Here is a 25193-nt window from a genome sequence, read left to right as displayed (position 1 = left end):
TGCAAATGCGACTATGTGAAGGAAAATGAACTCTTTGACATTTAAATGTGAGTTATTTTATATAATTACTTAAATATCTATGTTATAATTCATAAAATATGTCAGTTATAATGATTTTAAATGATGCAGTTTCTTGTAGTAAGTAAATGTCTTATTTTAGAAGGCATAGAAAATGAAACATTTATTCAATTGTTTTTGAAAATCTACTTGACTACAGCATACTAATCTGTGTTAAAAACTTATGTTCCAAACATATACATTACTATAACTCATTTAATTCATCTGATTGACAAGCATAAATAACTTTATAACTCTATTCTGGAAGAAATTGTCATGTGATATATTTTAAAGCAGTAGTATAGACATACAAAATACAGATGTTTTTTTTTACAATAATGCAAGTGTTTCTGAGAATTTGCATAACTATGCAGTATGATTTATAACAATTTCTATAAATATAATATTTTATTCTATTGACAATAATGAGTATGAGTAAAATGCTCATATACAAGCAATTCAAGGTTTTTTTTTGGAAGCTGTTGACTGCATTTACATGACAGAAAATAGATGCATCTTAATATATGTAATGTCTGAACCATATTAGCCAAAGTTTTTGATTTAAATGAATGTTAGAACTTATTTTTACATACTTTGAATAAATTAATATGTAAATATGCCTTCCTTTTTTTTTTTTCTTTTTCTCTCTTTCTTTCACTCTCTCTCCCTCTTTCACGTATTTTATTTCTCTCTCTCCTCTTGGTTCCTAATATCAAGTTTATTTGAATGCTATTTGAATACAAGTGTATTATATTACATAGATGTATATAGTAGTATGAATAGTTTTTTTAAAAAAAAGTTTATTTTAGTTTATATGATGCTGTTTATTCAAATTTGTAGTCTTGTCTTGCTAGATAATTGAATTGAAAGCTGTTAATTTAAGTTAAATATAACCAGTATTAAATTGATAAGGTGGTAGCTGAGGTACTGCTGCTTAGGGTAGGGGGTTAACTTGAGTGGTAAATACTACTCTAAGTTGGAGTTTTTAACTCCAGGCTGGATGCAAGGTTTAATCCTTACATTATTTTCACTTGTTCATTGTTATATGTATATAGTTTTGACATCCACAATATATTTTGTACACTCATTGTCACTACAAACAAAATTGAATCCTATACAAAATCCCATAAGAGATTCAATAAATACAGCCATATTTAAAGGTACACCTAAAGGAGGAGATGTAACATTACTTATGTTGTTATTTGTTATTTTGATCATAAGACTCTTAAGTTTTAAAAATGCCAAATGACATCTTTAAAAGGAATTTCTTTAAACATTAATGGATTGAATAATCCGTGTAAAAGGGCAAGCCTAATAAGATACATTAATTTACATAAGGCCAACTTAGTCTTCCTGCAAGAAACCCATCTATTGAAAAAAGATGTTGATAATCTAGCCACAAACAAATATACAGTATTGGTTAGTTCAGAGCACACTCAGAAAAAAAGAGGAGTGGCTATTTTATGGAATAAAAGTATGCCCATTCCTAAAACCATTAAGTCTTATCAGGATGACAAAGGAATGTTTTGTATGGTTACAATACAAATTAATGGGAAGACTTACACTTTAATTAATGTATATTGGATACCTGGAATTGGTATTAATACAGTGAAACATCATCTTGATAAGATCATATCATTCTCTATAGGAGATATTATTTTAGCTGGTGACTTTAAGTGTATACTACATGAAAGTGATACTACCACTATAGGAAAAAGAAGAATTACATCTAATGCAAAACATTTAAATGATTTTGCTAATTCTTATCATTTGAATGATATTAATAATCAGATAGATTCAAAATCATTACCATACACCTTTTTTTCTAACAGATACAAAACTTATTCAAAAATAGATAGGGTCTTTATTTCTAACCAGATGGTAACAGATTTAATTAATTCCAAAATCATTTCATGTCCTATATCTGATCATAACTCAATTGTTTTTGAATTCGTGATAAAAAATACTCATAATGTTCAGATCAAAAGGATACCAGCATACTTAACTCAACTAAAAGACTATAAAGAATATATACTTTCAGAAGTACAACATTTTCTAGATATAAATAATACTCCTGAAGTCTCCATTGTCTATGTTTGGGATGCCTTAAAATCATATCTATATGGACAAAGTATAAGATGGTATAATAATAAAAGGAAATCTTGGGATAAGGAATTATTAGATATTCAAAGTAAATTAGACTCTTATAAACATAATAAAGAAAATATTATGGATAAGAACGTCATTGAAGAAATAAACAAACTAAATGAGAAATACAAAGAAATTTTAACTCATAAAGTTAAAATAACTCTAGAGAAATACAAGTTTTTGTCTTACTCAATAAGCCTTAAATACTTACATAGACTTAAAAATAAAACAAAAAGGTTGAATAAACAAAACCATATCAAAGAAATCTTTTCTCTAAGGAAAAAGAAGAATGTTTCTAGTCTACCAGAAATACTAGATGAATTTAGAAATCACTTTCACAATATTAACAATAATAACATTAACATGGAACCTAAAGATAAAATAAAGGAGTTTATAACCACAAACATGAATAAAAAGCTTAATAAACAACAGATTAAACTATTGGACAAAAGTATTTCATATACAGAGGTTATTACACAAATAAATAAGCTTAAATCAAACAAAGCACCGGGTAATGATGGTATTATACCAGAGATATATAAAATCCTTTCTAAAAGTACACATTCATTAATACATAAGGTTTTTATTTTGGCCCAAATTGAGTTAATAACCCCCCCATCTTGGCAATATACATTTATTTCACCAATTTTAAAACCTAATAAAGATCCAAGTAGATGTACTTCATATCGGCCCATCTCATTACTTAATGTTGATTATAAAATGTTTATGAGTATTTTTGCTGATAGATTGAAGACAATCATTCCCGGCATTATAGATATAGATCAGACAGGCTTCATTGTAAATAGAAATACTTTTGATAATATAAGAAGAACTTTAACATTAATTGATTTTGCAAATAGGAAAAAGAAAGATTTAACACTTATTAGTCTTGATATAAGTTCAGCATTTGATTCAGTAAGTTGGGACTATCTGTTTACCTTACTGAAGTGCACAAACTTCTCAGATGCATTTGTAAATCTAATTGAGCATTTATACAAAGGAACGTTGGCTTATATTAAGGTAGGAACATATGTTTCACAAAAAATACCTATTCTTAAAGGTACAAAACAAGGATGTCCACTTTCTCCACTATTATTCACTTTAGTACTGGAGCCTTGGGCTAATTTGATCAGAAACAGTACTGACATAGAGGGTTTTGAAATAGATGAAAATACAACATCCAAAATTCAACTTTTTGCAGATGATGTTCTAATTACATCAGCAGGATCTAATTCTTCTATGCAGTCTCTATTTGATAAAATGATGAATTTTAAAAGTATTTCTGGTTTAATATTCAATGAAGAAAAAACTAAAATACTACCTATATATACACTAAAAAATATTCTCATTAGTGATTTTACTAAATATGTACCCAATTCAGGTCAGATAACTTATTTAGGTATAATACTATCTAAAGATATTAAATCTATTATATATAATAATTATAATACCTGTTTTCTTAATATACAAAATCTTTTAATACCTGGAATAATATGTTTTTACTATGGAGGAGAGACTTACAATTATTAAAATGATAATATTCCCCAAGATTTTATACTTAATACAATCAATAATACTTCCACCTACAAAAATAATTATCAAGAAACTGAATACACTAATGTTAAATTTCCTATGGGCACCTAATAGACCTAGGATTGCATTAAAGAAACATACTAATAGCTGGTCTCAAGGGGTATTTCTTTTCCAGACTTTAATTTATATACTATCTCTTCTATTGTAAAAGTTATTACTTTATTAATAGATCAGTCATATGTCGCAAAATGGAAAGATTATTGGGAGCTAATTAGTATGCACTTCATGAAAATCTCCTTAACACATAAAAATATGATTGTAAATAACTCCATGTTATGGTTACTAAAGGAATTTTGTACTTCACCTATTACACCTAAACATATGGTTTGTTACCCATTAAATATTATTATTAGCTATCGTAACTTTATATTCATGCACCCTAAGTATAGGGAATGGAATTTTATTATATTCCCTATAATGTATACTCAGGGTATGCTTTTGTCATTTACTTCTGAAGGAACTCATTTAGCTATAGATAATGATCTAAAGTACTGGTATCAGTTGATATCTGATAATAAAGTAAAAAATCTAGATTTCTTAAAACAAGAATTTGATCTAAGAGAAACTTGCTGGTTAGAGGTTCAGACCTTTAGACAACATCTCATTGATAGAATAGATCTAATGTCTATAACATTTTAAGAATCTATTCCAACACTGATTGATTACTTGATATTAAATTTACAACATAAAGGTTCTGATAAAGGTAAACTTTCATACATACATAAAATTATCAGACAAGAAACTTTTTACAGTGTAGATACGTACTGGAATTATTTCACTTCTATTAATGGGGACCCACCAAATCAACAAGATAAACAATATATATTGGAATCTGCCTATATAACTACGTCTTCCATTGTCTGGAGACTTTATACATGGAAATTTTTACATAGATCTTTTTATACACCTTTGATGATGAATAAAATAAATAATAAAGATAATCTATGTAAGAGATGTAATGTAGAAATTAATGCTGACTGGGCTCATATGTTTTATGACTGTATAAAATTGAAAGAATAATGGAAGTCAGTTAATGAATTTTTGCAGGCTCTTTTTACAGATAATTTCATTATTTCTAAATCTCTTATATTATTCAACACACCTGTACCTCAAAGTGTTAAAAGGTTAAGCTTCCCTTGTTATGGTCTATTCTAGCAGTGGCTAGGAAAATAATAACCAGAAATTGGATTTCAGATACACCTCCTTCGTTCAATGAATTTAAAAATGTTATGAATATAGTGTGCCATATGGAAATAAACACAATTAGGTCAAGAACAACTAGAAAAACATCTTATTATATTGTATGGGATAATTTACAAAATTTGTTAAAAAAATCCTAATTTCAATAGCATGGTATTTTAGTTTAATTAATTGATCTGATTGTAGTGGATGTCTTTGTAAATACTTTAGTTGTTTTGTTGAATGTTATAATCATATCTATTTTTAATTACTTGTATAAATTTGTTATGATATTTCTCTTGTATGTTAAAACAATAAACCTGTTTTGAAAAAAAAGAAACATTCATTGTCTACTCTCAGTTCTATATTGGTGACCCCCACAATCTGCTTTTTATTTAGCAATGTACACATTTCTTCAGACACTGCCCCCACGTTCTTAATAAATATATGCACACTTTTCAGCTATTTACTCTAGAATTATAACAATGGTTTCTTTTAGTGGAATATTTTTATCTCTAACAAATTATATAGAGTTGTAGAAATATCCTGGCCTTAGTATGCCACAATATTTTTGAGAAGTATTCAGAAATAAATGTACTCAGTTGAGCACAAAATGTATGCCTGGCAACTTTCTTGCAGTAGGTCAGGTAATATCCAGTCAGAGGCATAGGTGGCTCAACAGGTGCCCTGTGCTGGTTCCACGAATATACACCCCACCTCTTCAGCTCTTAAACCAAACAGCAAAATAAAAAAAGTCCAATCCTTGTACTGGCACACTGGTACAACAAACAGGTAGGCCAGGTACACCCCCTCATACCCATAGCTCTTCAGTGGAGCCTGCCAGTCAGCTAGGTCCTAATTCTGCATCCCATCACAGAGGGAACACTACAAGGGTTAGGTATGACTGCAAATGCAATACCAGCTTTTAAAACCTGGTATGTATGTAAAGATTGATAAGGATGGATTGGATAGCTGATCACACCACCAAACACTTTGCTACTGTAAACAGCACAGGTATGTACTCTACACCAACCAGAGCAATGTGTATATTGATACAGTGGAGTTGCTGTTGATTTTACACTAATAATACAAGTTGCACTGAGTGCCCCATATCACCTGGTTGATTGGGTAGAACCAGTTTTTCACATAAAATGTTAATCAAGGTGAACAAGAGCATATGAATAGGTAGTAGGTGCAGTGCTTCATGTTTGTAGATTTCCATTACCTGTTTCGTATGCATGCATCTTCATTTTGCAGATTTCTACCACCTGCTTGGTACTCTCCACCAGTTATAAGAAAGCACATTTAGATGGATTACCGGCTGCGGTAGCATTGTCTCCTCACAGTAAGACGCTGTCTGGTTCGATTCCCAGCTAGAGCATCTTATGCGTAGAGACATGCGTGAATGGGCGTACCTTTGTTGAAGGTTGTGCATCAGGCCTGGCAAGCCGGTATGTAAAAATCAACTGCCAATCATTAGCGGACCGGAGTTCCGCTGTGGCGACCCCTAACCGGGAAAAGCCGAAAGACACAAACAAACCGGCTGTAGTTTTTGACATATCTCCTTGCAGCTCTGCTTTATTGACTCATATATTCTTCTGCAGGTATGTTGCAGCCTTCAACAGATAGTTAACAGGTAATTTAACCTTGGTACGTCAGTATGCTGAAATGACAAGGCAGATACAGGCTGGATGTGCCCAACTTCATAAGCATTTACTTTTAGATTGTGGAACACTTAAAGGAGTTCTGGTCCCTATTACTTCATTGAAAATTCACATCATCAAACAGCATTTCAAATGGCATTTTATCTCACAAGCCATTTGTTAAACCATTCTGATTGAGATCATATTACAGTGGGGATCAGGAATTTTGCTCTTTCCCCACTATAATGCAGTCTCCGAGTTGGTATATATAATTAGCGAGGGTGTAGGGGTTCGATGAATGGCATTTCCGATGAAATGCTGTTTGATGATGTGTATCTTCGTTGAAGTAATATAGACACAAGGATTCCACAAGGATGTGCATTCATTAAATTTTCTGAGGAAAAGGTACCCATTTCTTAAGGACATCCTCTCTTTTGTTCCCCTTTTTCAGAAGCACCAGAAGATTACCAATCTTTTGAGGCAGATTATATTATATTGCACTACTGCATACATGTATGTACGTTATATAAATGTAACTATATATATATATATATATATATATATATATATATATATATATATATCTATAGCTATATATATATATATATATCTATATATATATATATATATATTTATATATATATATATATATATATATATATATATATATATATATATATAAAACTTGATATTACTTGTGAACCTCTGCTACCTCTGAAAACAAACAAAACAAAAAAAAAAATCTTGCTTTTTTCCCACTTTTCTGAGAGTTAAAAAGTTCAGTTACAGGCTTGCTGTTCCTGAACTATTTGAAAGTTTCTGTGAGGCCATTTTTACTTGGGCTAAAGGAAAGTCTCTCTGTTGATCAGTGGCAGTGAATAACATTGAGCAGCTTCCCTGCCCCCCCCGTAGAGGTGGTTACTGACTTGAAACTGTAGTTTTATTGGCCACTAGGGGTCATTTCCAAAACTCCTTCATCTTCCTCTCTTAAAACCTAGTTGCCTCGTGGTTTGGGCATCTTTTCAGGCTTGTTGGCTGTTGGTAAAGCACCCTCCAAGAGGAAAAAACGCTGAGAGAAGAAGGGAGCCACTTTTGAGATTTTAAGTATTTTTTCTCTGTTTATTTGCTGTTTTTCTGCATAGCTGTCTAGCTTGAGCATTTACTGGCTTGTTAAACTTGATTTCTGTATTAGTAGCTGTATTTAGAGCACATCCAAAAGCTGTTTGCTGAATTTCCTGTTTGCACTTAATTTTAAATCATTTTTTTCTTAAAACTTGCATATTTTCTGTCCTTGACCTAGCACTCTTGTGTGGGGTCATTTACTGCACTGTTATAACTTGATATTACTTGTGAACCTCTGCTATCTCTGAAAAAAACAAAAAAAAAAAAATCTTGCTTTTTTCCCACTTTTCTGAGAGTTAAAAAAGTTCAGTTACAGGCTTGCTGTTCCTGAACTATTTGAAAGTTTCTGTGAGGCCATTTTTGCTTGGGCTAAAGGAAAGTCTCTCTGTTGATCAGTGGCAGTGAATAACATTGAGCAGCTTCCCTGCCCCCCGTAGAGGTGGTTACTGACTTGAAACTGTAGTTTTATTGGCCACTAGGGGTCATTTCCAAAACTCCTTCATCTTCCTCTCTTAAAACCTAGTTGCCTCATAGTTTGGGCATCTTTTCAGGCTTGTTGGCTGTTGGTGAAGCACCCTCCAAGAGGAAAAAATGCTGAGAGAAGAAGGGAGCCACTTTTGAGATTTTAAGTATTTTTTTCTCTGTTTATTTGCTAAGTTTTTCTGCATAGCTGCCTAGCTTGAGCATTTGCTGGCTTGTTAAACTTGATTTCTGTATTAGTAGCTGTATTTAGAGCACAACCAAAAGCTGTTTGCTGAATTTCCTGTTTGCACTTAATTTTAAATCGTTTTTGTCTTAAAACTTGCATATTTTCTGTCCTTGACCTAGCACTCTTGTGTGGGGTCATTTACTGCACTGTTATAACTTGATATTACTTGTGAACCTCTGCTATCTCTGAAAAAACAAAAACAAAAAAAAAATCTTGCTTTTTTCCCACTTTTCTGAGAGTTAAAAAAGTTCAGTTACAGGCCTGCTGTTCCTGAACTGTTTGAAAGTTTCTGTGAGGCCATTTTTGCTTGGGCTAAAGGAAAGTCTCTCTGTTGATCAGTGGCAGTGAATAACATTGAGCAGCTTCCCTGCCCCCCGTAGAGGTGGTTACTGACTTGAAACTGTAGTTTTATTGTCCGTTTTGGGTCTATTCCTGCTTCTTTCCAGCCCCTGCTATCAAGCACGCTTTAACGTGCTTTAGCGCGGAGTTGCCACTAGAGCAGCATCGGGCAGTGCCGGTTAAACAAGGTTAAACTCTTTCTGGCTCCAGAAAGTCTGTTCTTCAATTTTTCCCTTAGAACTGCTCTGTTGGGAACCTAAACAGTTTACACCTTCACTAAAAAGTGCAGCACTTGTTCCAAATAGCTTTTTCTTCTCAAAAAGCTCAGCACTTGTCTTATAAGCATATCCCTTGTCTTATAAGCATTCTCTTTGCAGGTCAAGCACTCCTATATTATACAAATCTCTCACTAGCAAAACCCCCCAGGAGTGCCCACTTCCCTGCTAAGCCCACTACTTTTCTGTCTCATACCAACTCATAAATCTTTCTAGCATGTCGAAGGGTCAGATGCTGGCGTCCTCTCCTGCCCAGTTGGTGAGTCTGGGAATTCTGAGACAATGTTACAATTGCCTCATGTACATGGACAACCCTCTCCTCCTCCCACGTAACACTAACAATTGCGAGAGATGCAGCTATTTAGCCAAACTGGAGGCTGAGCTCTCTCAACTCAGGACTGGCAAGACCAGGCAGGAGGAGAAGGCAACTACACACACCACAATACCAGTCTCACATAACTCAACCACACCACTGAGTCAAACACATAAACACACTAAGACATACTCGGAGGCTCTGAGTAAAAATTTACCTAAACAGCAGAGGCCTCCAAAGCAGACACCCAATCAACTGCAAACTCAATACACCACACAAACAACACATAAACAACAAAATCAGTGTGCAAAGCAGTCACTGCCCTTAAGGCCAAATACAACACCAAACATACTTGTCATAGGTGACTCCATAGTCAGACACACTGACGTCCCACTCACCAGGCTGAACAAGGAGAAGGTTACGGTAAGCTGCCTATCGGGCGCTAGAATCCGCCACATAACACAAGCACTCAGGTCACTCCACGGCAAGTACAAGAATGACACAGTCATTGTCCATGCTGGTGTGAACGACCTGAGACGTACCTCCCTGGACTACATGAAAAGAGACATAGAGGAGCTCTCTGATTATGTAGCCCAGGCAGGTATGACCCTGACCCTGAGCAGTATCCTTCCTTCACCAAGAATGATGCCACAATATAGTGGCAAGATGATCAGCTTTAACAATTGGCTTAATTTCTGGTGTCATTCAAAGGGGATCCAGTGCCTGTCTGCCTAGGATGACATGCTCGACAAGCCACGCTGCTTCGCAAGGGATGGCTTGCACCTGTCACCCCTGGGATTCCGGATATTGGCTAAGGCTCTTGCCACCCCCATAGTGCCTTTTTTAGGCAAGGCTTAAATTCTAAACCTACCACCCTAGAAAACAAAAACGTGAAGAAACTAAGGGTAATGCTGCTCAATGCCAGAAGTCTAAATCTCAAAATGCACGCACTTGAGGCCCTTCTCAGTATGGAGAACATCGATGTCTGTGCTGTGACTGAAACCTGGTTCAAGGCTCCTGAGAGCACCCCGGCACTATCAGGTTTCATCTCATATCATGCGTTCCGGCCCCAAAACCCGGACCACACCACAAAAGGAGGGGGTGTAGCCATATTCATCAAGGATACCCACACCTCCAGGTTGGTGGCTATGCACGAAGCATCGGAAACCATCCAGGTGCAATTAACCATAGGCAAAACTGCTCTACAATTTGTAGCATGCTACAGGCCACCCTCTCAAACTCAGGAAACCCACACAGCCTTCCTGAAGACACTGGAGGGTATAAATGTATCACCAAACACCATCATATTGGGTGACTTCAACTACCGAATATAGACTGGGAACATTACTCAAGCCCAAACTTTCTAGCCCAAAGGTTCCTGGAGTTCATAAATTCAAATGCCATGGAACAACTAGTCACCGTCCCCACAAGAGGAGAAAATATACTAGATCTCATCATCACGAACATGGGGACAAAATGCTCCACACCGGAAGTATATCCCTCATTGGTGAGATCAGATCATAAACTAATCTCACTAGAAATCCACATCCCGCCCCCACCCCAAACAAAAAAGACCACAGTGAAGAACTTCTCTAAAGCAAACTTCACACTACTCAAGACAGGTGTGGTATCCTTCAAGGCCCCCGAGCCAATGGAAACCACAACCCAAGCTGCGTAAGCCCTTACAAATGCCTTCTATGAACACCTTCAGGACTGCATGGATCAGGCAATCCCAAATAAAACCAAGACTCTTTCCACCAAGGGCAAACGTCCAGTCTGGTGGACCCCAGCCATAAACAAACTTTACAATAAGAGGAGAAAGCTATTACATGATAGAGCAAAATCCCAAAAAGGGAAGGCATCTTTGATCAGCACTAGTAAGAAACTACGATCCCTGATAAAAATCATCCAAGGCCAACTTTGAGAGAAAAATTGCCATAGATTCAAAAGACAATCATAAGGCCTTCTTCAGCTATGTCAGAAACCTGGGTGGAAACTCCCAGATATGCTCAGAATTAGTCCAAAATGATACAAAAATCACTGAACCCACAGACATTGCCAACATACTGGCAGACAGGTTCAGCGCAAACTTCACCCCCTCTCCCCCCCAAAAGGAGAGATAACTATCCCAACTGAGAGTAGCCTCCCAGACATCTCAAATGCGCAGGTGAAAGCTGCTCTCTCTAAAGCTAAAAACACAGCATCAATGGGACCGGATGGGGTCCCCGGCTGTGTGCTACATGAACTCAATGAAGAACTAAACCCGCACATAAGGCAGCTGTTTAATCTTAGCCTCACCACAGGATATGTGCCCAAGGAGTGGCGTCACGGCAACTGTGGTCCCACTCCACAAAGGCGGTGCCTCTACGGACCCTGGTAATTACGCCCCATAAGCTTAACAAGCCTGGTCTGCAAAGCTATGGAGAGGATCATAATGGAACTCATAAACAAGGACATAGGGGACTTGCAGACCTTGGACCCAACCCAGTTTGGCTTTGTCAAGGGCCGATCTTGCCTTTTGAACTTGGTCGACTTCTTCGAAACAGTCACCAAGGCCATTGATGAGGGAAAGGCAGTCCATACAGCCTACCTTGACCTTGCAAAGCTTTCGACACAATACCCCACTCGGGTATTATAGAGAAACTTACCAGCTTAAATGTAAACCCATATGTCACAAGATGGGTTGCAAACTGGCTAAAGGACAGAACCCACAGGGTTAGAGTTGCTGGAGCCATGTCAGACTCCAAGCCGGTTACAAGTGGAGTCCCACAGGGCTCAGTCCTTGGCCCCTATTGTTCGGCATCTACTTCTCAGAAGTACAGGCAAACATAGGAGGACTATGGCTGACAAAGTTTGTGGATGACTGCAAACTGGGTGCCATAGTGGATAGTACATCGGACACAGACATCCTTCAGAGGGGTCTCACGGAAACTGATAGCTGGTGCCAGAGCCATGGCCTGAAGTTAAACGCAAAAAAGTGTATAGTCACACCCTTCGGGAAAAACAAGGTAACCCCAAGCTACCATATAGGTGGCAACCCACTAAGCACAGAAGAGGTTATCAGGGACCTGGGGACCCAGGTTGACAGTGGCCTCTCGTTTGACGCTCACGTTGCTAAAGTGGTTCGAAAGACCTTCTATATTGCCCACCTGATCATGAAGGGATTCACATCCAGATCAAGTGAGGTCATTGTTCCCCTGTACTCTTCACTTATCAGACCAATGATTGAGTACAATGCCCCATTCGGGATGTATCTCACCCGACACCTGCAGCAATTGGAGAGACCCCAAAAGTTCCTCACCAAAAGGATAAAGGGACTCCAAAACCTGTCATATGCTGCCAGACTGAAGAAACTCCAACTCTATTCAGTTGCATACCGTCTGCTCAGAGGTGACCTGTGCCTGACATACAAGGCCATGACCAACCCGGAATTAATGGACATGCTCCACCTCAAAAAATCCAAATCCACCAAAACCACTAGAGTAAGAGACTTAAACCTTAGCACGGATATAAACAGGATGTGCTGGAGGGATAGATTTATCACCCAGAGACTCCCCATGCTGTGGAATAAAATCCCGGTCCATGTGAGGCAGAGCACCTCGCTGGCTCTGTTCAAGAGAAATCTTGACCGGTGGATGGGAGATCGTAGGTTTACCCCGGGAATCATCTCTGTGTCACTACTGGACAGAGGCACAACAAACTAATGGGCACAGTATTTCTAACATAAGGGGCGGCGTAAGCCACATAACTTTGGGCTAGGCTTATAAATGCCCTAGGGCAGTTAGCCTAGTATAAACCTATGAACCTATGAACCTATATATATATATATATATATACATATATATATATATATATATATATATATATATATATATATATATATATATATATATATATATATACACACATGGGAACACTTCACAATGCCGAAATCCTGTAAGATTCAATTTCATATGGCTGAGACCATGTGATCAGTCTTTTGGAATCCCGACATTGTGAACAGATATCTGCATATAGTGTGGAATGGGAGATTTCCCTTTTCCTCACTGTAGTGTGATCTCGGAGTTGGAATATTTAAGTAATGGGGGTGTGGGGGGGCAACATTTAAATTGTTGTTTTTTTTCTTTTTGATTTGTTTCAGAATTTTGATATTCCAAAACATTGATCATATGGTCTCAATCATATGAAATTCGATGTTTTGGAATTTCAAGATTCTGAAGTGAATCCATATGTGTGTGTGTGTGTGTGTGTGTGTGTGTGTGTGTGTGTGTGTGCATGTGTGTGCGTGCGTGTGTATATTTGATATATATATATATATATATATATATATATATATATATATATATATGGATATATCTATTAATTCTCTTTCTCTCTATATAAATATATATATATATATATAAATATATATATATATATATATATATATATAGAGAGAGAGAGAGAGATTAGATATAGATATGTATATATTTAGATAAGTTCATGGGTGGTTACTAGTCTATATGCTCAAGAGCCATTTTAAGATTATTCCAAATTTACCAAAATATTGCTGATGTGTCAATACCCCAATGAATTTTATGATTATGATATAGGCTTGTACACATCAAGCATTCACAGGCTGCCCCTGTCTACTATAGACATACGTGTCAAACCAGGGGTAAATTTGTGATAGACTGTCCATTGGTCCAAGTTACATTTGAATAGGACTAGGGATGAGATTTTCTTCACATGGATGGGAAGACTGTTCCGTGGAACAGGTATTCTTTGAGACATATACCTGTCCATCCTATATGTTCTGTATATGTCACAGATGAGGTATATGTCCTTAGAGCAGGTATTTCTGATGCTATCTGTTTTGTAGCTGTGCAACAAATTCATCAGTGTGAATAGAGGAAGCCTTATAGACTAGGCATAGATCACCATGCAGCAGTCTGTAGAAAAGCAAGTACAGGGATAAGGCTTTGAGACAGCATGCATAGAACTTGCTGTTTACTCCTTGTATTCGTTAAAGGTTGGGCGTCGGGCTGGCACCTTGGCACCGTAAAAATCTACTGCCAATCATTAGTGGGAAAAGCCGAAAGAAAAACATTGTTTTCATGAGGAACTTCTGTGGTTTGTCAAGCTTTTTTAAGTGCCTGGTCAGGTACATTTTTAAGAGTGCATTGTAATTTAGGACTGGTCTGATAAGCGATGACTAGAAAGGAAAAGTAACCTCCTTGGTCCTGGATGCCATGCCCTTATTTATATATTATGCAATGTAGAATGGTTTATCACCACAGTAGACACATGGTGGTCAAAGGTCAGGTTACTGTCAAGATGCATTCCCAGAGCCTTTGACCGTTGGGTTTATTTTTATGGGTGTATTAGCAATGCAGTCATTTCCAGGGATGGCCACCTTTCCAAAGGGCATTATTATGCTTTATTCACCTTGAGTTTTGGTCCATGGCTCTGGCCCCAGTTGTTTGTCTGAGTGAGTCCCTGTTGAAAGGTATCTGTGCTGTTAGGTGATTCAATGACCGTACCTGGTCATCCAGAGGCTCTTGATGTTTGCCTTGACTTCAGTAAAGTAGATGACAAAAGGGAGAGGCCCCATCACCAATCCCTATGAAAGTCCTGTAGTGACTAGCTTTGTTGTGGAGGTTTATTCCCCTATCCTAACTTCTTGTGTTCTATCAGTGAACCAGCTGGCTGTCCATCAGGTGACATATGGGTTTATGCCTAATTTGGTAAGCTTATCTACAATGCTCAAGTGAGGTATAATGTTGAATGCCTTGGCCTGGTTAGGTAGTGCTCACTGTTTTGCCCCCTTTATTAGCTTTAATGACTTTCATGAAGAAGTCCACCAGATTAAGTAGGCATGGCCTGCCTTTCACAAAAATAACTGGGCTGGGGTCCAGTGACTGTTGGTTTCCTGTGTTGCTGTTTATAAAATCCATGATAATTCTTTCCGAGGCCTTGCATATGAAATTAGTCAGACTTATGGATCTGTAGTTCCCTGGATCCATGGAAGGTCCCTCCTTGCACAGAGGGATAACCATTGCAGTCCTCCATTTGTTTGGCACAAAGCCTGTCTGGAGGCTATGGTTAAGGAGAGATTCATCTGGGCCTGACAGGTCATCAGGGCTCATCGAAAGCAATGTTCTTGGCCTTAGATACTGCAGTGAAGACCTGCTCCCTAGTGATAGTTGGTGGAGAAATGGTTGGGAATATTGTCTGAGGGATGACTGTGGGGTGATAGGTGGGTAAAATTGGAGCTAAATTTATTGGCCAGCAGATTTGCAATATACCCTGGCTCTATATAGGTGGTACCATCCACCATCAGTTTGGCACATTGTTGAGTGTTGCCTTGAAGACTGCAGACATAACTGAAGAAAGTCTTAAGGTTGTCCTTAACTTGGGAGGCTATTTTTATCTGAAATTTGGCTGTGGTGGACTTGATTAGTCCCCTGAGTTGCTTGTTTACATTGATTTAGGAGTTTTTGCTCTAATGAAGGAGTGTTTACCTTGCTGGGTAATTTGCCTTCCTGTTTTGAGGACATGATTTTCTTAATATTTATACTGGGATTCTACCAGGGTGGCTTGTTTTTGGAGACTGTCCTATGTTTATTTTAGGTAGACACAGCTGTCTGTGTGCAGCTATTTACATGACTGTACAGGATTTCTGTGAACAATTCAGCACAGGCAGCTATGTTCTCAGGGTTTCAGACGGTTTGGAATTTTACTAGATTATTGCTCAGTAGAAGGTAGTTAGCATTTGAATATTTTTTAAACATTCTAGGGTTGGCTGAGGTCTTAGGCTTACTATTTTTTTCAAAGGCAACATACTTTCTCAAATGGAAACGGTTTTCAGTCTGGGCCTAGCAGTACACATTAACTACCCTACCCGATTACTTTCTACATGATCTTCATGTACCACAGAAACCTGTTTGACTTGGGCCTTATCATTCCATGGTCAAGCTGCACGTGTCAGCAATGTATGTGCACCCACTTGTAGACTTAACCTCCTCTGTCCAGGTAGGCCAGGCAAGTAAAGCTGGGGCAAATTTGTGAATACCCATCCACCGGTTACTGTTTGAAAGAAAACAATGTATTACAGTGCTTAATTTGCATTGGAATTCTATTCCAGAGTGGAAGGGGGAGGGGGAATGCTGTATAATGAACACTGAGACCCAGGAGGCACAGGCCCTCTTCTGAGGAGGAGCTTGAGACTAATGTTTGGTTACATAACTTGCTCAGACTCATGCAGTGTGTAAGTAGAGATTGAGGGATTCAAACCTAGGAGCAGAATCTGAAGTTCATCTGCACCTTAAGGTCTTAATTTATTTTTCTGTCTGTTGTGTTAGTTTTCTCTGTTTGCTCTGTACTAAATTGCAAGCATCGTGATCTCATCATCCATGATATATTGCAAATGGAGCAGGAGGAACTTTACCATTAGAGAAATTTAGCTGTACGACAGAAGAGTGGCATGAGTGCTGCCAGCATGCGCACTTACAAATAATAATTATCTGACTTCCCTGTCTTGTTCTGTTTCATTTCCTGCATGGTCCACTTCATACTGTGCCTTTTTTTAACAAAGACTTACTTTTATGACAGGTTTTATTCTCAGTTTTTGTACCCGGCATACTACTATAGTTTACTGTGTTCAACAAACTTCACTGCATTTTAAGATTTCCACATTTAAGTGTTATCTGTAAACAACTTTTTAGGTATTTGAGCTGTACTTTTTCAGTTACAGCAAAATATTCTGTAATCATGTACAGTATGCCATTTTCAGTGCATAGAATATGTTGTCTACTTCTATTACTGAATGCTCCACTTTTTGTTTTCTCTTTTAAGTATGTAGATGCTGTTATTAGTGGATATTTCTTCAAATCCCCTTGCAGAATGGCTTTGCCTAGTATTTGCAGTCTCACTCGAGGTGTAATAAATAATATATAAAAATTGTGTAAATAATTTCTCCTTGCACACAAAATTACCAAAGAAAGTAGAAATGACACAGAGAAGCCCTGCAGCATGACTTGTGTCAGTATTGCAGCTTCATAGACCACCAGCTTTAGGCCAGAAGTGGAGAGAAGAGCAGAAAGGGGTTGTTTGAACTATAGCGAGAGGTTTTGAAAATACTGCAGACGGTGGTGTGAGAGAAGATGTTAAAACCGGTTTTAAATAGCTGTGCTGGGATGAGAAGTTTAATTTTTTTTCAAGGTGGGTTAACCATTGTGTGATAATGTTCATTTTTCTTGCTGCTGTGTTAATTTTCTGTGTTTGCTTAGTTTAAATATTTCCATACTGTACACCTGCTCTAGCAGACAGTTCCTATATATGTTGGTTTATAATTTTCATTATTATAGCCTCTGATCTAAGTTTTGCATGACAAGGGTCCATATTTAATAAATAAATTAAATAAAAGTGGAGATTGTTAGTTCAAGGATTAACTGCTTCATTGATGTCATATGGGGTGCTGTATGTTAAAATTTCCATATATATTGACTCTTGGCCCAGTTGATAGCTGAAAAGTGTCTTCAGACCGGTTTAATTACCTGGTTAACAGAATTAAATTAAATGGCTGAGTATGAGTGTATATCAAGTGCATAGAAAAATAGGCTACATAATGGCCCACTCAGATGAGTAATATGTTTTCTGTGTTGCTATGTAATACTCTAGCACTTTACTCCTTGTCCTTCCGAGAGAAACCTTTGGTCATTGTTTACCTTGACACATGCAAATTCTTTCATATACACAAAATACATGTGTAACTAGAGAAATACTAAGGGTCAACTTAATTTACTGTTGTCTTAATTTATGTTCAATCACTCTCCTGGCAGATAAAAACAAAGGTTGGAGAATACATGGAACAAAATATTGAACACTATGGTGGCCCTGATATGCAACCAGATGTAACAGAAAGCTTGGATGTCATTCAGCAGCAGGTTAGTTTGAAGCAATAATACTAAATGAATGTTGACTGTAATATTTTTTCTGAATTGTTACTATTCCTGGTGGCTAACTTCTTACATCCTTTTTAGTTTTCATATTCTACTTTTGTAAAAAAATATAAAGAAAGAAAGAAAGAAAGAAAGAAACTTTCAAAGTTTGCTTGGACCACTTACTGACTTGTAGTAGTTTTTATTTATTCTGTAGTAAGAGCAGGGTATGTTCTCACTAATAATTAAAATGGGACCAGTAAGATAGATATCACCCAGTGATGTTCCTAGGTCCCTAGTGTTGGGGTAGATGAGTGGTAGCCAATCAGTCCACTGACTGGCTAACCCCATCACATTCAGTATGTGTCCAGCATTGTGGTATGCCTTGCAATATTAATGGCAAAGATACTTGTGCTATGAAACTGACCTCCTTACTCTTTACTATTTCAGCTAATTTTGCCACATTTCTTTGTTCCACTTTTGAGGCATGAGGCAGAGGATGTGATTGTGATTCAAGATGGTGAAAAACAACATTATTTTGCAGTGAAACAAGTGATAGTCTTGTCTTTAAATATTTTCACTTTTAATGTAGCACTTTATTTAGCACTACATAAAACAACCAGTATATTATATACATTTTACAGAGTAACAACACCTAAAATAAAAGACACAGAGTAACAAACAGCACCTAAAACAAAAGACACATACTAGCAGTAAATGTAGAGTTCCTTAATAACCTTTTACACAGTCATTTCTTTCTGCTTCTCATGCCTGTCAACTGTCTAGATGTTTGTATCATATTTTTGTTCTGTTCTACATAAAATTTGTGGTTTTCTAGAAAATCACTGAAGACTGATGTTACTAAATGATGATGGACAATTGTGTTTCAGTCTTCATATCCTTCTGAAAATGTATGGTAATTCAAAACCTGTGATTCTAACACCTTTCTACATTTATAACAGCAGTAATTAAAATCTCTCTTTGTTTTATGGGCCTCCCCCCCCCATTACTTTTGGCATTCTCCAGATATTTTGCACTAAGAGGCTGAGAGGTATGCTGATTCTGTCGATGAGGGTCACAGTAGCAGTAGACTAAGTAGGACAGGTCACGCCTGACTTTCCCTAGTCATAATTTCCAGTTAGTCTTTCGAGTTCCCCAAGTATAGACAAGTCAGCTGAGAGATCATCATTTCTTCAGCATATCATAAGCTTGCTGTGGGACCTGTTCCCCACTGGGCTGTATAAAGAATAACTCCAGTGGGACTATGCAGGCATTGCCTTTGAAAAATAACTGAATTACCTCACTTTTTTCTTCTCAATCAGAAGGAGAAGCAGCTCCACCTCAAAGCTGTCCTGCATCACCAAGGTCCTGAATTTGACATGGAAAATAAACCTAGAGAAAATGTAGTGAAAACTTGTTCCCAGTGCTTGTAAGCATAATCTCATTCTAGCAGTTAAAATTCACTTGTGATCATAGGTGAGGATGGGCATGTAGACTGATCAGTAAGCCAATACCTCTGTTCAGTAAACTCAGCTCTTGCATCCCTACTAAAGACATGTTTGGTGCCAACAGAACTGCAGCCACTGTTATGTTGGATCTGTGGTACAGAGTACAGAGCCTTGGCTGTGACCTGGGACTGAATCCTGAGATTCTGTAGTGAAGGAGCTAAGTGGAGTAGAAATGTGTGGCATATTTGCCAGTTTGCCGTTGTTGGGGAGATCATGATAATTTTTGCCATGACATAGCACCAGCAGGCCCTCCCAGCATTATTGTGACCATGGTACGCACTCAGGCATAAAGGGACATGAGGGAGAAGCTGTCAATGTGCACACTCAGTGGGATTTGGGGAGGGGAAACACCATTTTTGATGCATGAAATTGCCTGCATTGTTAAGTTTGATGCTTGATTACCATCAGGGGAGGGAGGAAGGATTAGCCACTTAAAAAATAAATCTCAACCCATATCTGAAGGCTGCAGTTTGCTCCTTAGGCCACCTTAACATACCATTTGTGTGTGTGTGTGTGTGTGTGTGTGTGTGTGTGTGTGTGTGTGTGTGTGTGTGTGTGTGTGTGTGTGTGTGTGTGTGTGTGTGTCTGTCTGTGGGTGTGTGTGTGTGTGTGTGTGTGTGTGTGTGTGTGTGTGTGTGTGTGTGTGTGCACACTCGCGTATGTACATATATATATATATATATATATATATATGTGTGTGTGTGTGTGTGTGTGTGTGTGTTTGCAGTGAACATTATGGAAGGAATTTAAGTATCCTGGGATGTACATCATGACCGATAGCAAGTGAGAGCATCAGACTGATAAACAGAATGGGGCAGTTTTTTATCTTTTAAAATATGTTTTAGCAGTTTTTGGCCTTTGCATTCAGTATTTACACTCAAACATACACAAACTTACACATGCATACACATACAAGTGCACATGCATAGACACATACCCACGTGCAGGAAACTGTAAGACCTCGTAATTGTGAATTCCATAATCTTGAGCACTACAGTGTAAAAGGGAAAGTCCATGGTTATGGTACCTTACAGCATTTTCAGAATTACAATATATAAGCTGCAGGGATGTAGATTTGCAGGGATTGAAGATCTCCTGCCAAAACAGGGCAATGCCATTATGGCAAGTTTCGATATTTGCTTTAATTCTTTGTTATTCTCACTTTAGTGCTAATAGTTGCAGGATTCCCAGTTGTGGGAGCTATTATTTTAATATGCAGGAAAAGAGTTAGTGAACACCACTGCTAGTATACTGATATAAATAATTTTGACTGAAATCATTGCCTTCTGTTAGCATACTGCTACAGCCTACAGTTGTGGGCTGACAAGAGCAGTGCCAGGGTGTCTCTGAAATAAGTTTGAAGAACTGCCATGGAGGGGATCCATCAGGAAGCTTGGGATAAGTGATCCATGTTCTCTTTCTGCAGCAATTTGGAACTCTGCAGGGCACCTGGAAGCAGAGTATCATTGTAAGCTGTGACGCTGTCTTCTTTTTGACTTTAAACCAACCCACTAAATGAAGACTGTTTTCTGAGCCATTCCAGTTTTAATGCTGTGTATGAAAGTTTGCCTTGTTGGGCAGACTGAACAAGTTTGTAGTCATGTGTATCACTTGACTTTAATGCTGCTGCAGGTTCTACAACTGTTGTATTCATTTGCAGTGCAGAAGTGTCATCCATTTATTTGGTAGGCACTGCCTATATCTTTTTTTAAACAAAAACATCTTTAGTGAATTATCACTTATGATATAGGCAATCATACATTTGAATAAATATAAACTAACCATAATGACATATTTTCAGTTGCAAACATTACACATCACATATATTCATCTACAGTCATTGTCAGTCAAACATTACATGGCTCATTCAATTCCTGGCTTCTCTTAAACCTCATTCCTCCTCCAAAACATTATTCTGCATGTATTGTTCCCATAATTCCCATTTTTTCTATGTAATTTGCTCCTACTCTTTTCTTAATATCCCACTTCCTGTTCTTTTATCTTTGTTACGGTTGGTTTAGACTTTGATTTGCTTTTTTGGCAGCCACCGGAATTAAACTCAGCAAAGCCTTATTATGTCTAGGACATTTTGCTTCTGTATCACAGTAGAAAAAAATAATTTCCTTAGTTACACCAATTTTCTCACCCAGTATTTCTAACAGAGTAGTCTGCAGGGAATTTTTAAAGTCTGCCAACTCATTAAACTCACAAAATATGTTCCCATTTACCTCTTTCTTTCTCATCACATCAACATTTGCAATCTACCCGAGAAAAAATTCTTTGGCGTCTGCTTGGCGTTTAAAAATACTTGTGCAAACACTTTGAAGCAAAATCTTTAATCTTCTAGACTTTGTTGCACGTCTGGGAGCCATACATATATCCTCCCATTGTTTCTTTGTGAATTGCTTATCCAAACTCTTTTCCAAACCTTTATAACGTCCTCTGATTAATTCTTATAGTTATGCAATATTTTATATGCCCTATTAATTGTCCCTTTTTAACAGCAACTTCTGTTCTAGATTCTACTGCAAACTCTATCAGTGCTGGTCTTTCACTTAGGATCCCCCTTATTCTGTTCTGTTTGCGTATACTTTGATATCAATCCTCGATAGGGATGGCAATCTCATTGCCTTCATCTTGATGGTATTTCACTTCACCAGAGGTATAATAGAAGTTAGTTACCTCTGTTGCGTATGTAAAATTCTTTTTTCATTGGTGAGATGTGAGATTTAATCAAGTTTCACACAACACGGAAAGAGATGTGTGTGTTAAGCCTGATGAAGTGCTTAAGCTAGGAGAGCATGCATTTGAATCTGACATCTTCCACTAAAAACACTTGAGCATTTTCACATAAGGGACATTGTCCTGTGATGGTTTTCTCCTTACTTGCACAACAGGACATTCATAGTTAAACAGGGCTCAAACATCACTAAGAATGGAACTTTCTATTGTTGAGTACCACAAGGTTCAGTACTAGGCCGTCTTCTGTTCTCATTTTTTGTTAATAATTTACAATTTGACTTACCTAATTTAAACTGTACCCTTTATACAAATTACATTGTTATACTTAATTCTGTCAATTTTCTTTATAAAGTGCAAAATTATATCAGTTCATTATGGACTTGGTTAACTGACATGCAACCAATAAAATGAATAAATAAATAAATAAATAACTATAGTGTTATTTGGTATTGCTCAGAGAACCAAAGCAATGTACTTACAAACCATTACTGACCCACACAGGACTCCTTTACCAATGGTAAAATAACAATGATACTTGTGAATAAATTTTGATCAGAAGCTAACCTTTGCTATATATGTGCATAGTATCATAAATGGATACCTTAACTAACCATGACTAGTGTACATGTGCTCTAACTTCTGTTATTATTTTTTTTATTTTACCTATGTGTTGATCTGGAAAACACACTGAAAAGATTGTGTCTTTTCAGGGGAACCCATTTGCACTGTCTGGTTAAGTGACATGCTCGGTCACACAGTAGGCAAATAAAAGTGGAGGAATCATATCCTGCACCATTACCTGTACAGGTACCATAACCCTATAAACTTACATTCCTTAGAATCAAGAAAGACATTTGCACTACAAATAAAAATGTACAGATGTGAAGACTGACTCTCTGTATTTGCAATGAACTCAGCCCAAAACACCTACAGCCTTCAAGTTACTGTAAATCAGATTTGCAGACTCATATCCGTAGGCAGCCCAGGAGAACATCATTGTTACTCACTAAACAAAGTGATCTAGTTACCAATAACTGCTAGGGTACTATACTGTTAAATTGCTTTACCTACAAGTAAGTTGCTAAATTTCTCCTACTGTGCACCAACCACAGCAAAACTACAGTGTAAGGAATTTGCTTATCCCCATCTGTCATCTTCAAAAAATGGAATATTTTTTCAAGGCCAAACTTCGCTGAGACAATAGGGAAAAAAACATTCTCAAAGCTTGTACTTGCGGCTTGAAACTAACTACCTCAAAGAATCATGAAACTACAGAAATACAGAACATTGAAAAAGAAACTACTACAACTTTTTACATAAAGTATAAATGTTCCTGCTTTGATATTGGCTATCACTTGAAATAAAGTGGCATGCAGAGACTGGCAAGTACAGTTTCTATTACTGTTGTTCTTATGTCTTGCATAAATGTATATAGGCTAGCACTCCTAATATCACACTGAATTAAGTATGGATTCCTTAATACATTATTATATGTTTACTTTCATTGTAATGTGAATTATTGTATGCATTTGTCCCATTGTCTGGAATTATCACTTTTCAATGCATACTCATCTTCTGCTTAGCATCCTTTAGTTATATTTGTATCAAAATTTTGAGCAAAGTTGTAACTAATCAGTTGGTCCAAGCTGAAGATGAAATTGGTCAGTGGACGAGGCCACTGATCTGTTTAACAAAGCAAACAGGTAAACAAATACATAATGAAAGTGCTTACTTGATTTTTAATATTTTGTTATTTTGAATGGAATTGTACTAGTTACCACCTAGAAATAAGTCACAATACATGTTTTACTTCATATTTCTTGTTTAGTTACATGCTTGGTTGAAGGCTACATATTCCATGTTAATTTTAGTTATACATTAATGCGTACCATGACATGTATATGTATATGAAAGCAGATACACAGCTATAAAGCAGTAGCAGTCACGTACCATGCATAAACTGTAACTCAGCGTAGTGCATAGTCTGTGTGATTATTTGCAAGAGTGTGCTACAACGTCCTAATGTAGGTCACCCACCACACACAGGCACTGCAGATGCCACAGGTTATAGATGATCAACATGAGCTATGCCCAGAGATGTCTCTCAGTCCTTCCATCACCCCAGAAGATGTAAGCAGGCACTGCCACTTTACTTTGTCTCCCTCTGCAGGTTGCTCTACCAGCACTCAGACTGCTGTCTGAACGTGGTTCAGCTGGGCTTTAGAGCTCCATCCCTTTATACCACTGAGGCAGCATGCAATGTTTGCATATTGACGACAGTTTGAGGTGTGTGACATATGATGACAGCAATGTGGTCATATGTGCTGTGTGTCTAGCAAGGCACTGGACATGAAGGCTATCAACACCATGACAGTGGCATGCAGAACTGTTTACCGTGACTAAATGGACACTGTATGTGATCGCATAGGTGAGCTGTGTATTAACGGGTACAAGAACGGTACAAACATGCATGCTTGTAGCACTATACAGCATGCACATGAACATATGATGATTGTTTTGGACAAACACAACAGCTGCATTTCATGTGTAGTGGCTGTAGCTGAAGAACCAATGGTATGCAGGATGCACTGACTAAATGAGCGTCATAGCCACACCAGTATGGGGTGCGCAGGACACTGTAACG

The 25193-nt window shown here is 37.3% G+C and overlaps 1 protein-coding gene across 1 annotated transcript in view; it reads left to right on the top strand.

The window, feature by feature from the left end:
- LOC122791655 (leukocyte antigen CD37-like) overlaps window positions 1-25193 on the top strand; it is a 748166-nt gene that overhangs the window by 523850 nt on the left and 199123 nt on the right. Inside the window, exon 6 of the mRNA XM_044059471.1 lies at window positions 18201-18305. Coding sequence (XP_043915406.1) covers window positions 18201-18305 — 105 coding nt within the window. The remainder of the gene's footprint in view (window positions 1-18200; window positions 18306-25193) is intronic.

The sequence above is a fragment of the Protopterus annectens genome, chromosome 17.part0, assembly GCF_019279795.1.
Source record: "Protopterus annectens isolate FY-2018-M chromosome 17.part0, PAN1.0, whole genome shotgun sequence".
NCBI lineage: Eukaryota > Metazoa > Chordata > Ceratodontiformes > Protopteridae > Protopterus > Protopterus annectens.
The sequence above is the reverse complement of the archived record's forward strand: the minus strand, read 5'-3'. Positions and strand labels throughout refer to the sequence as shown.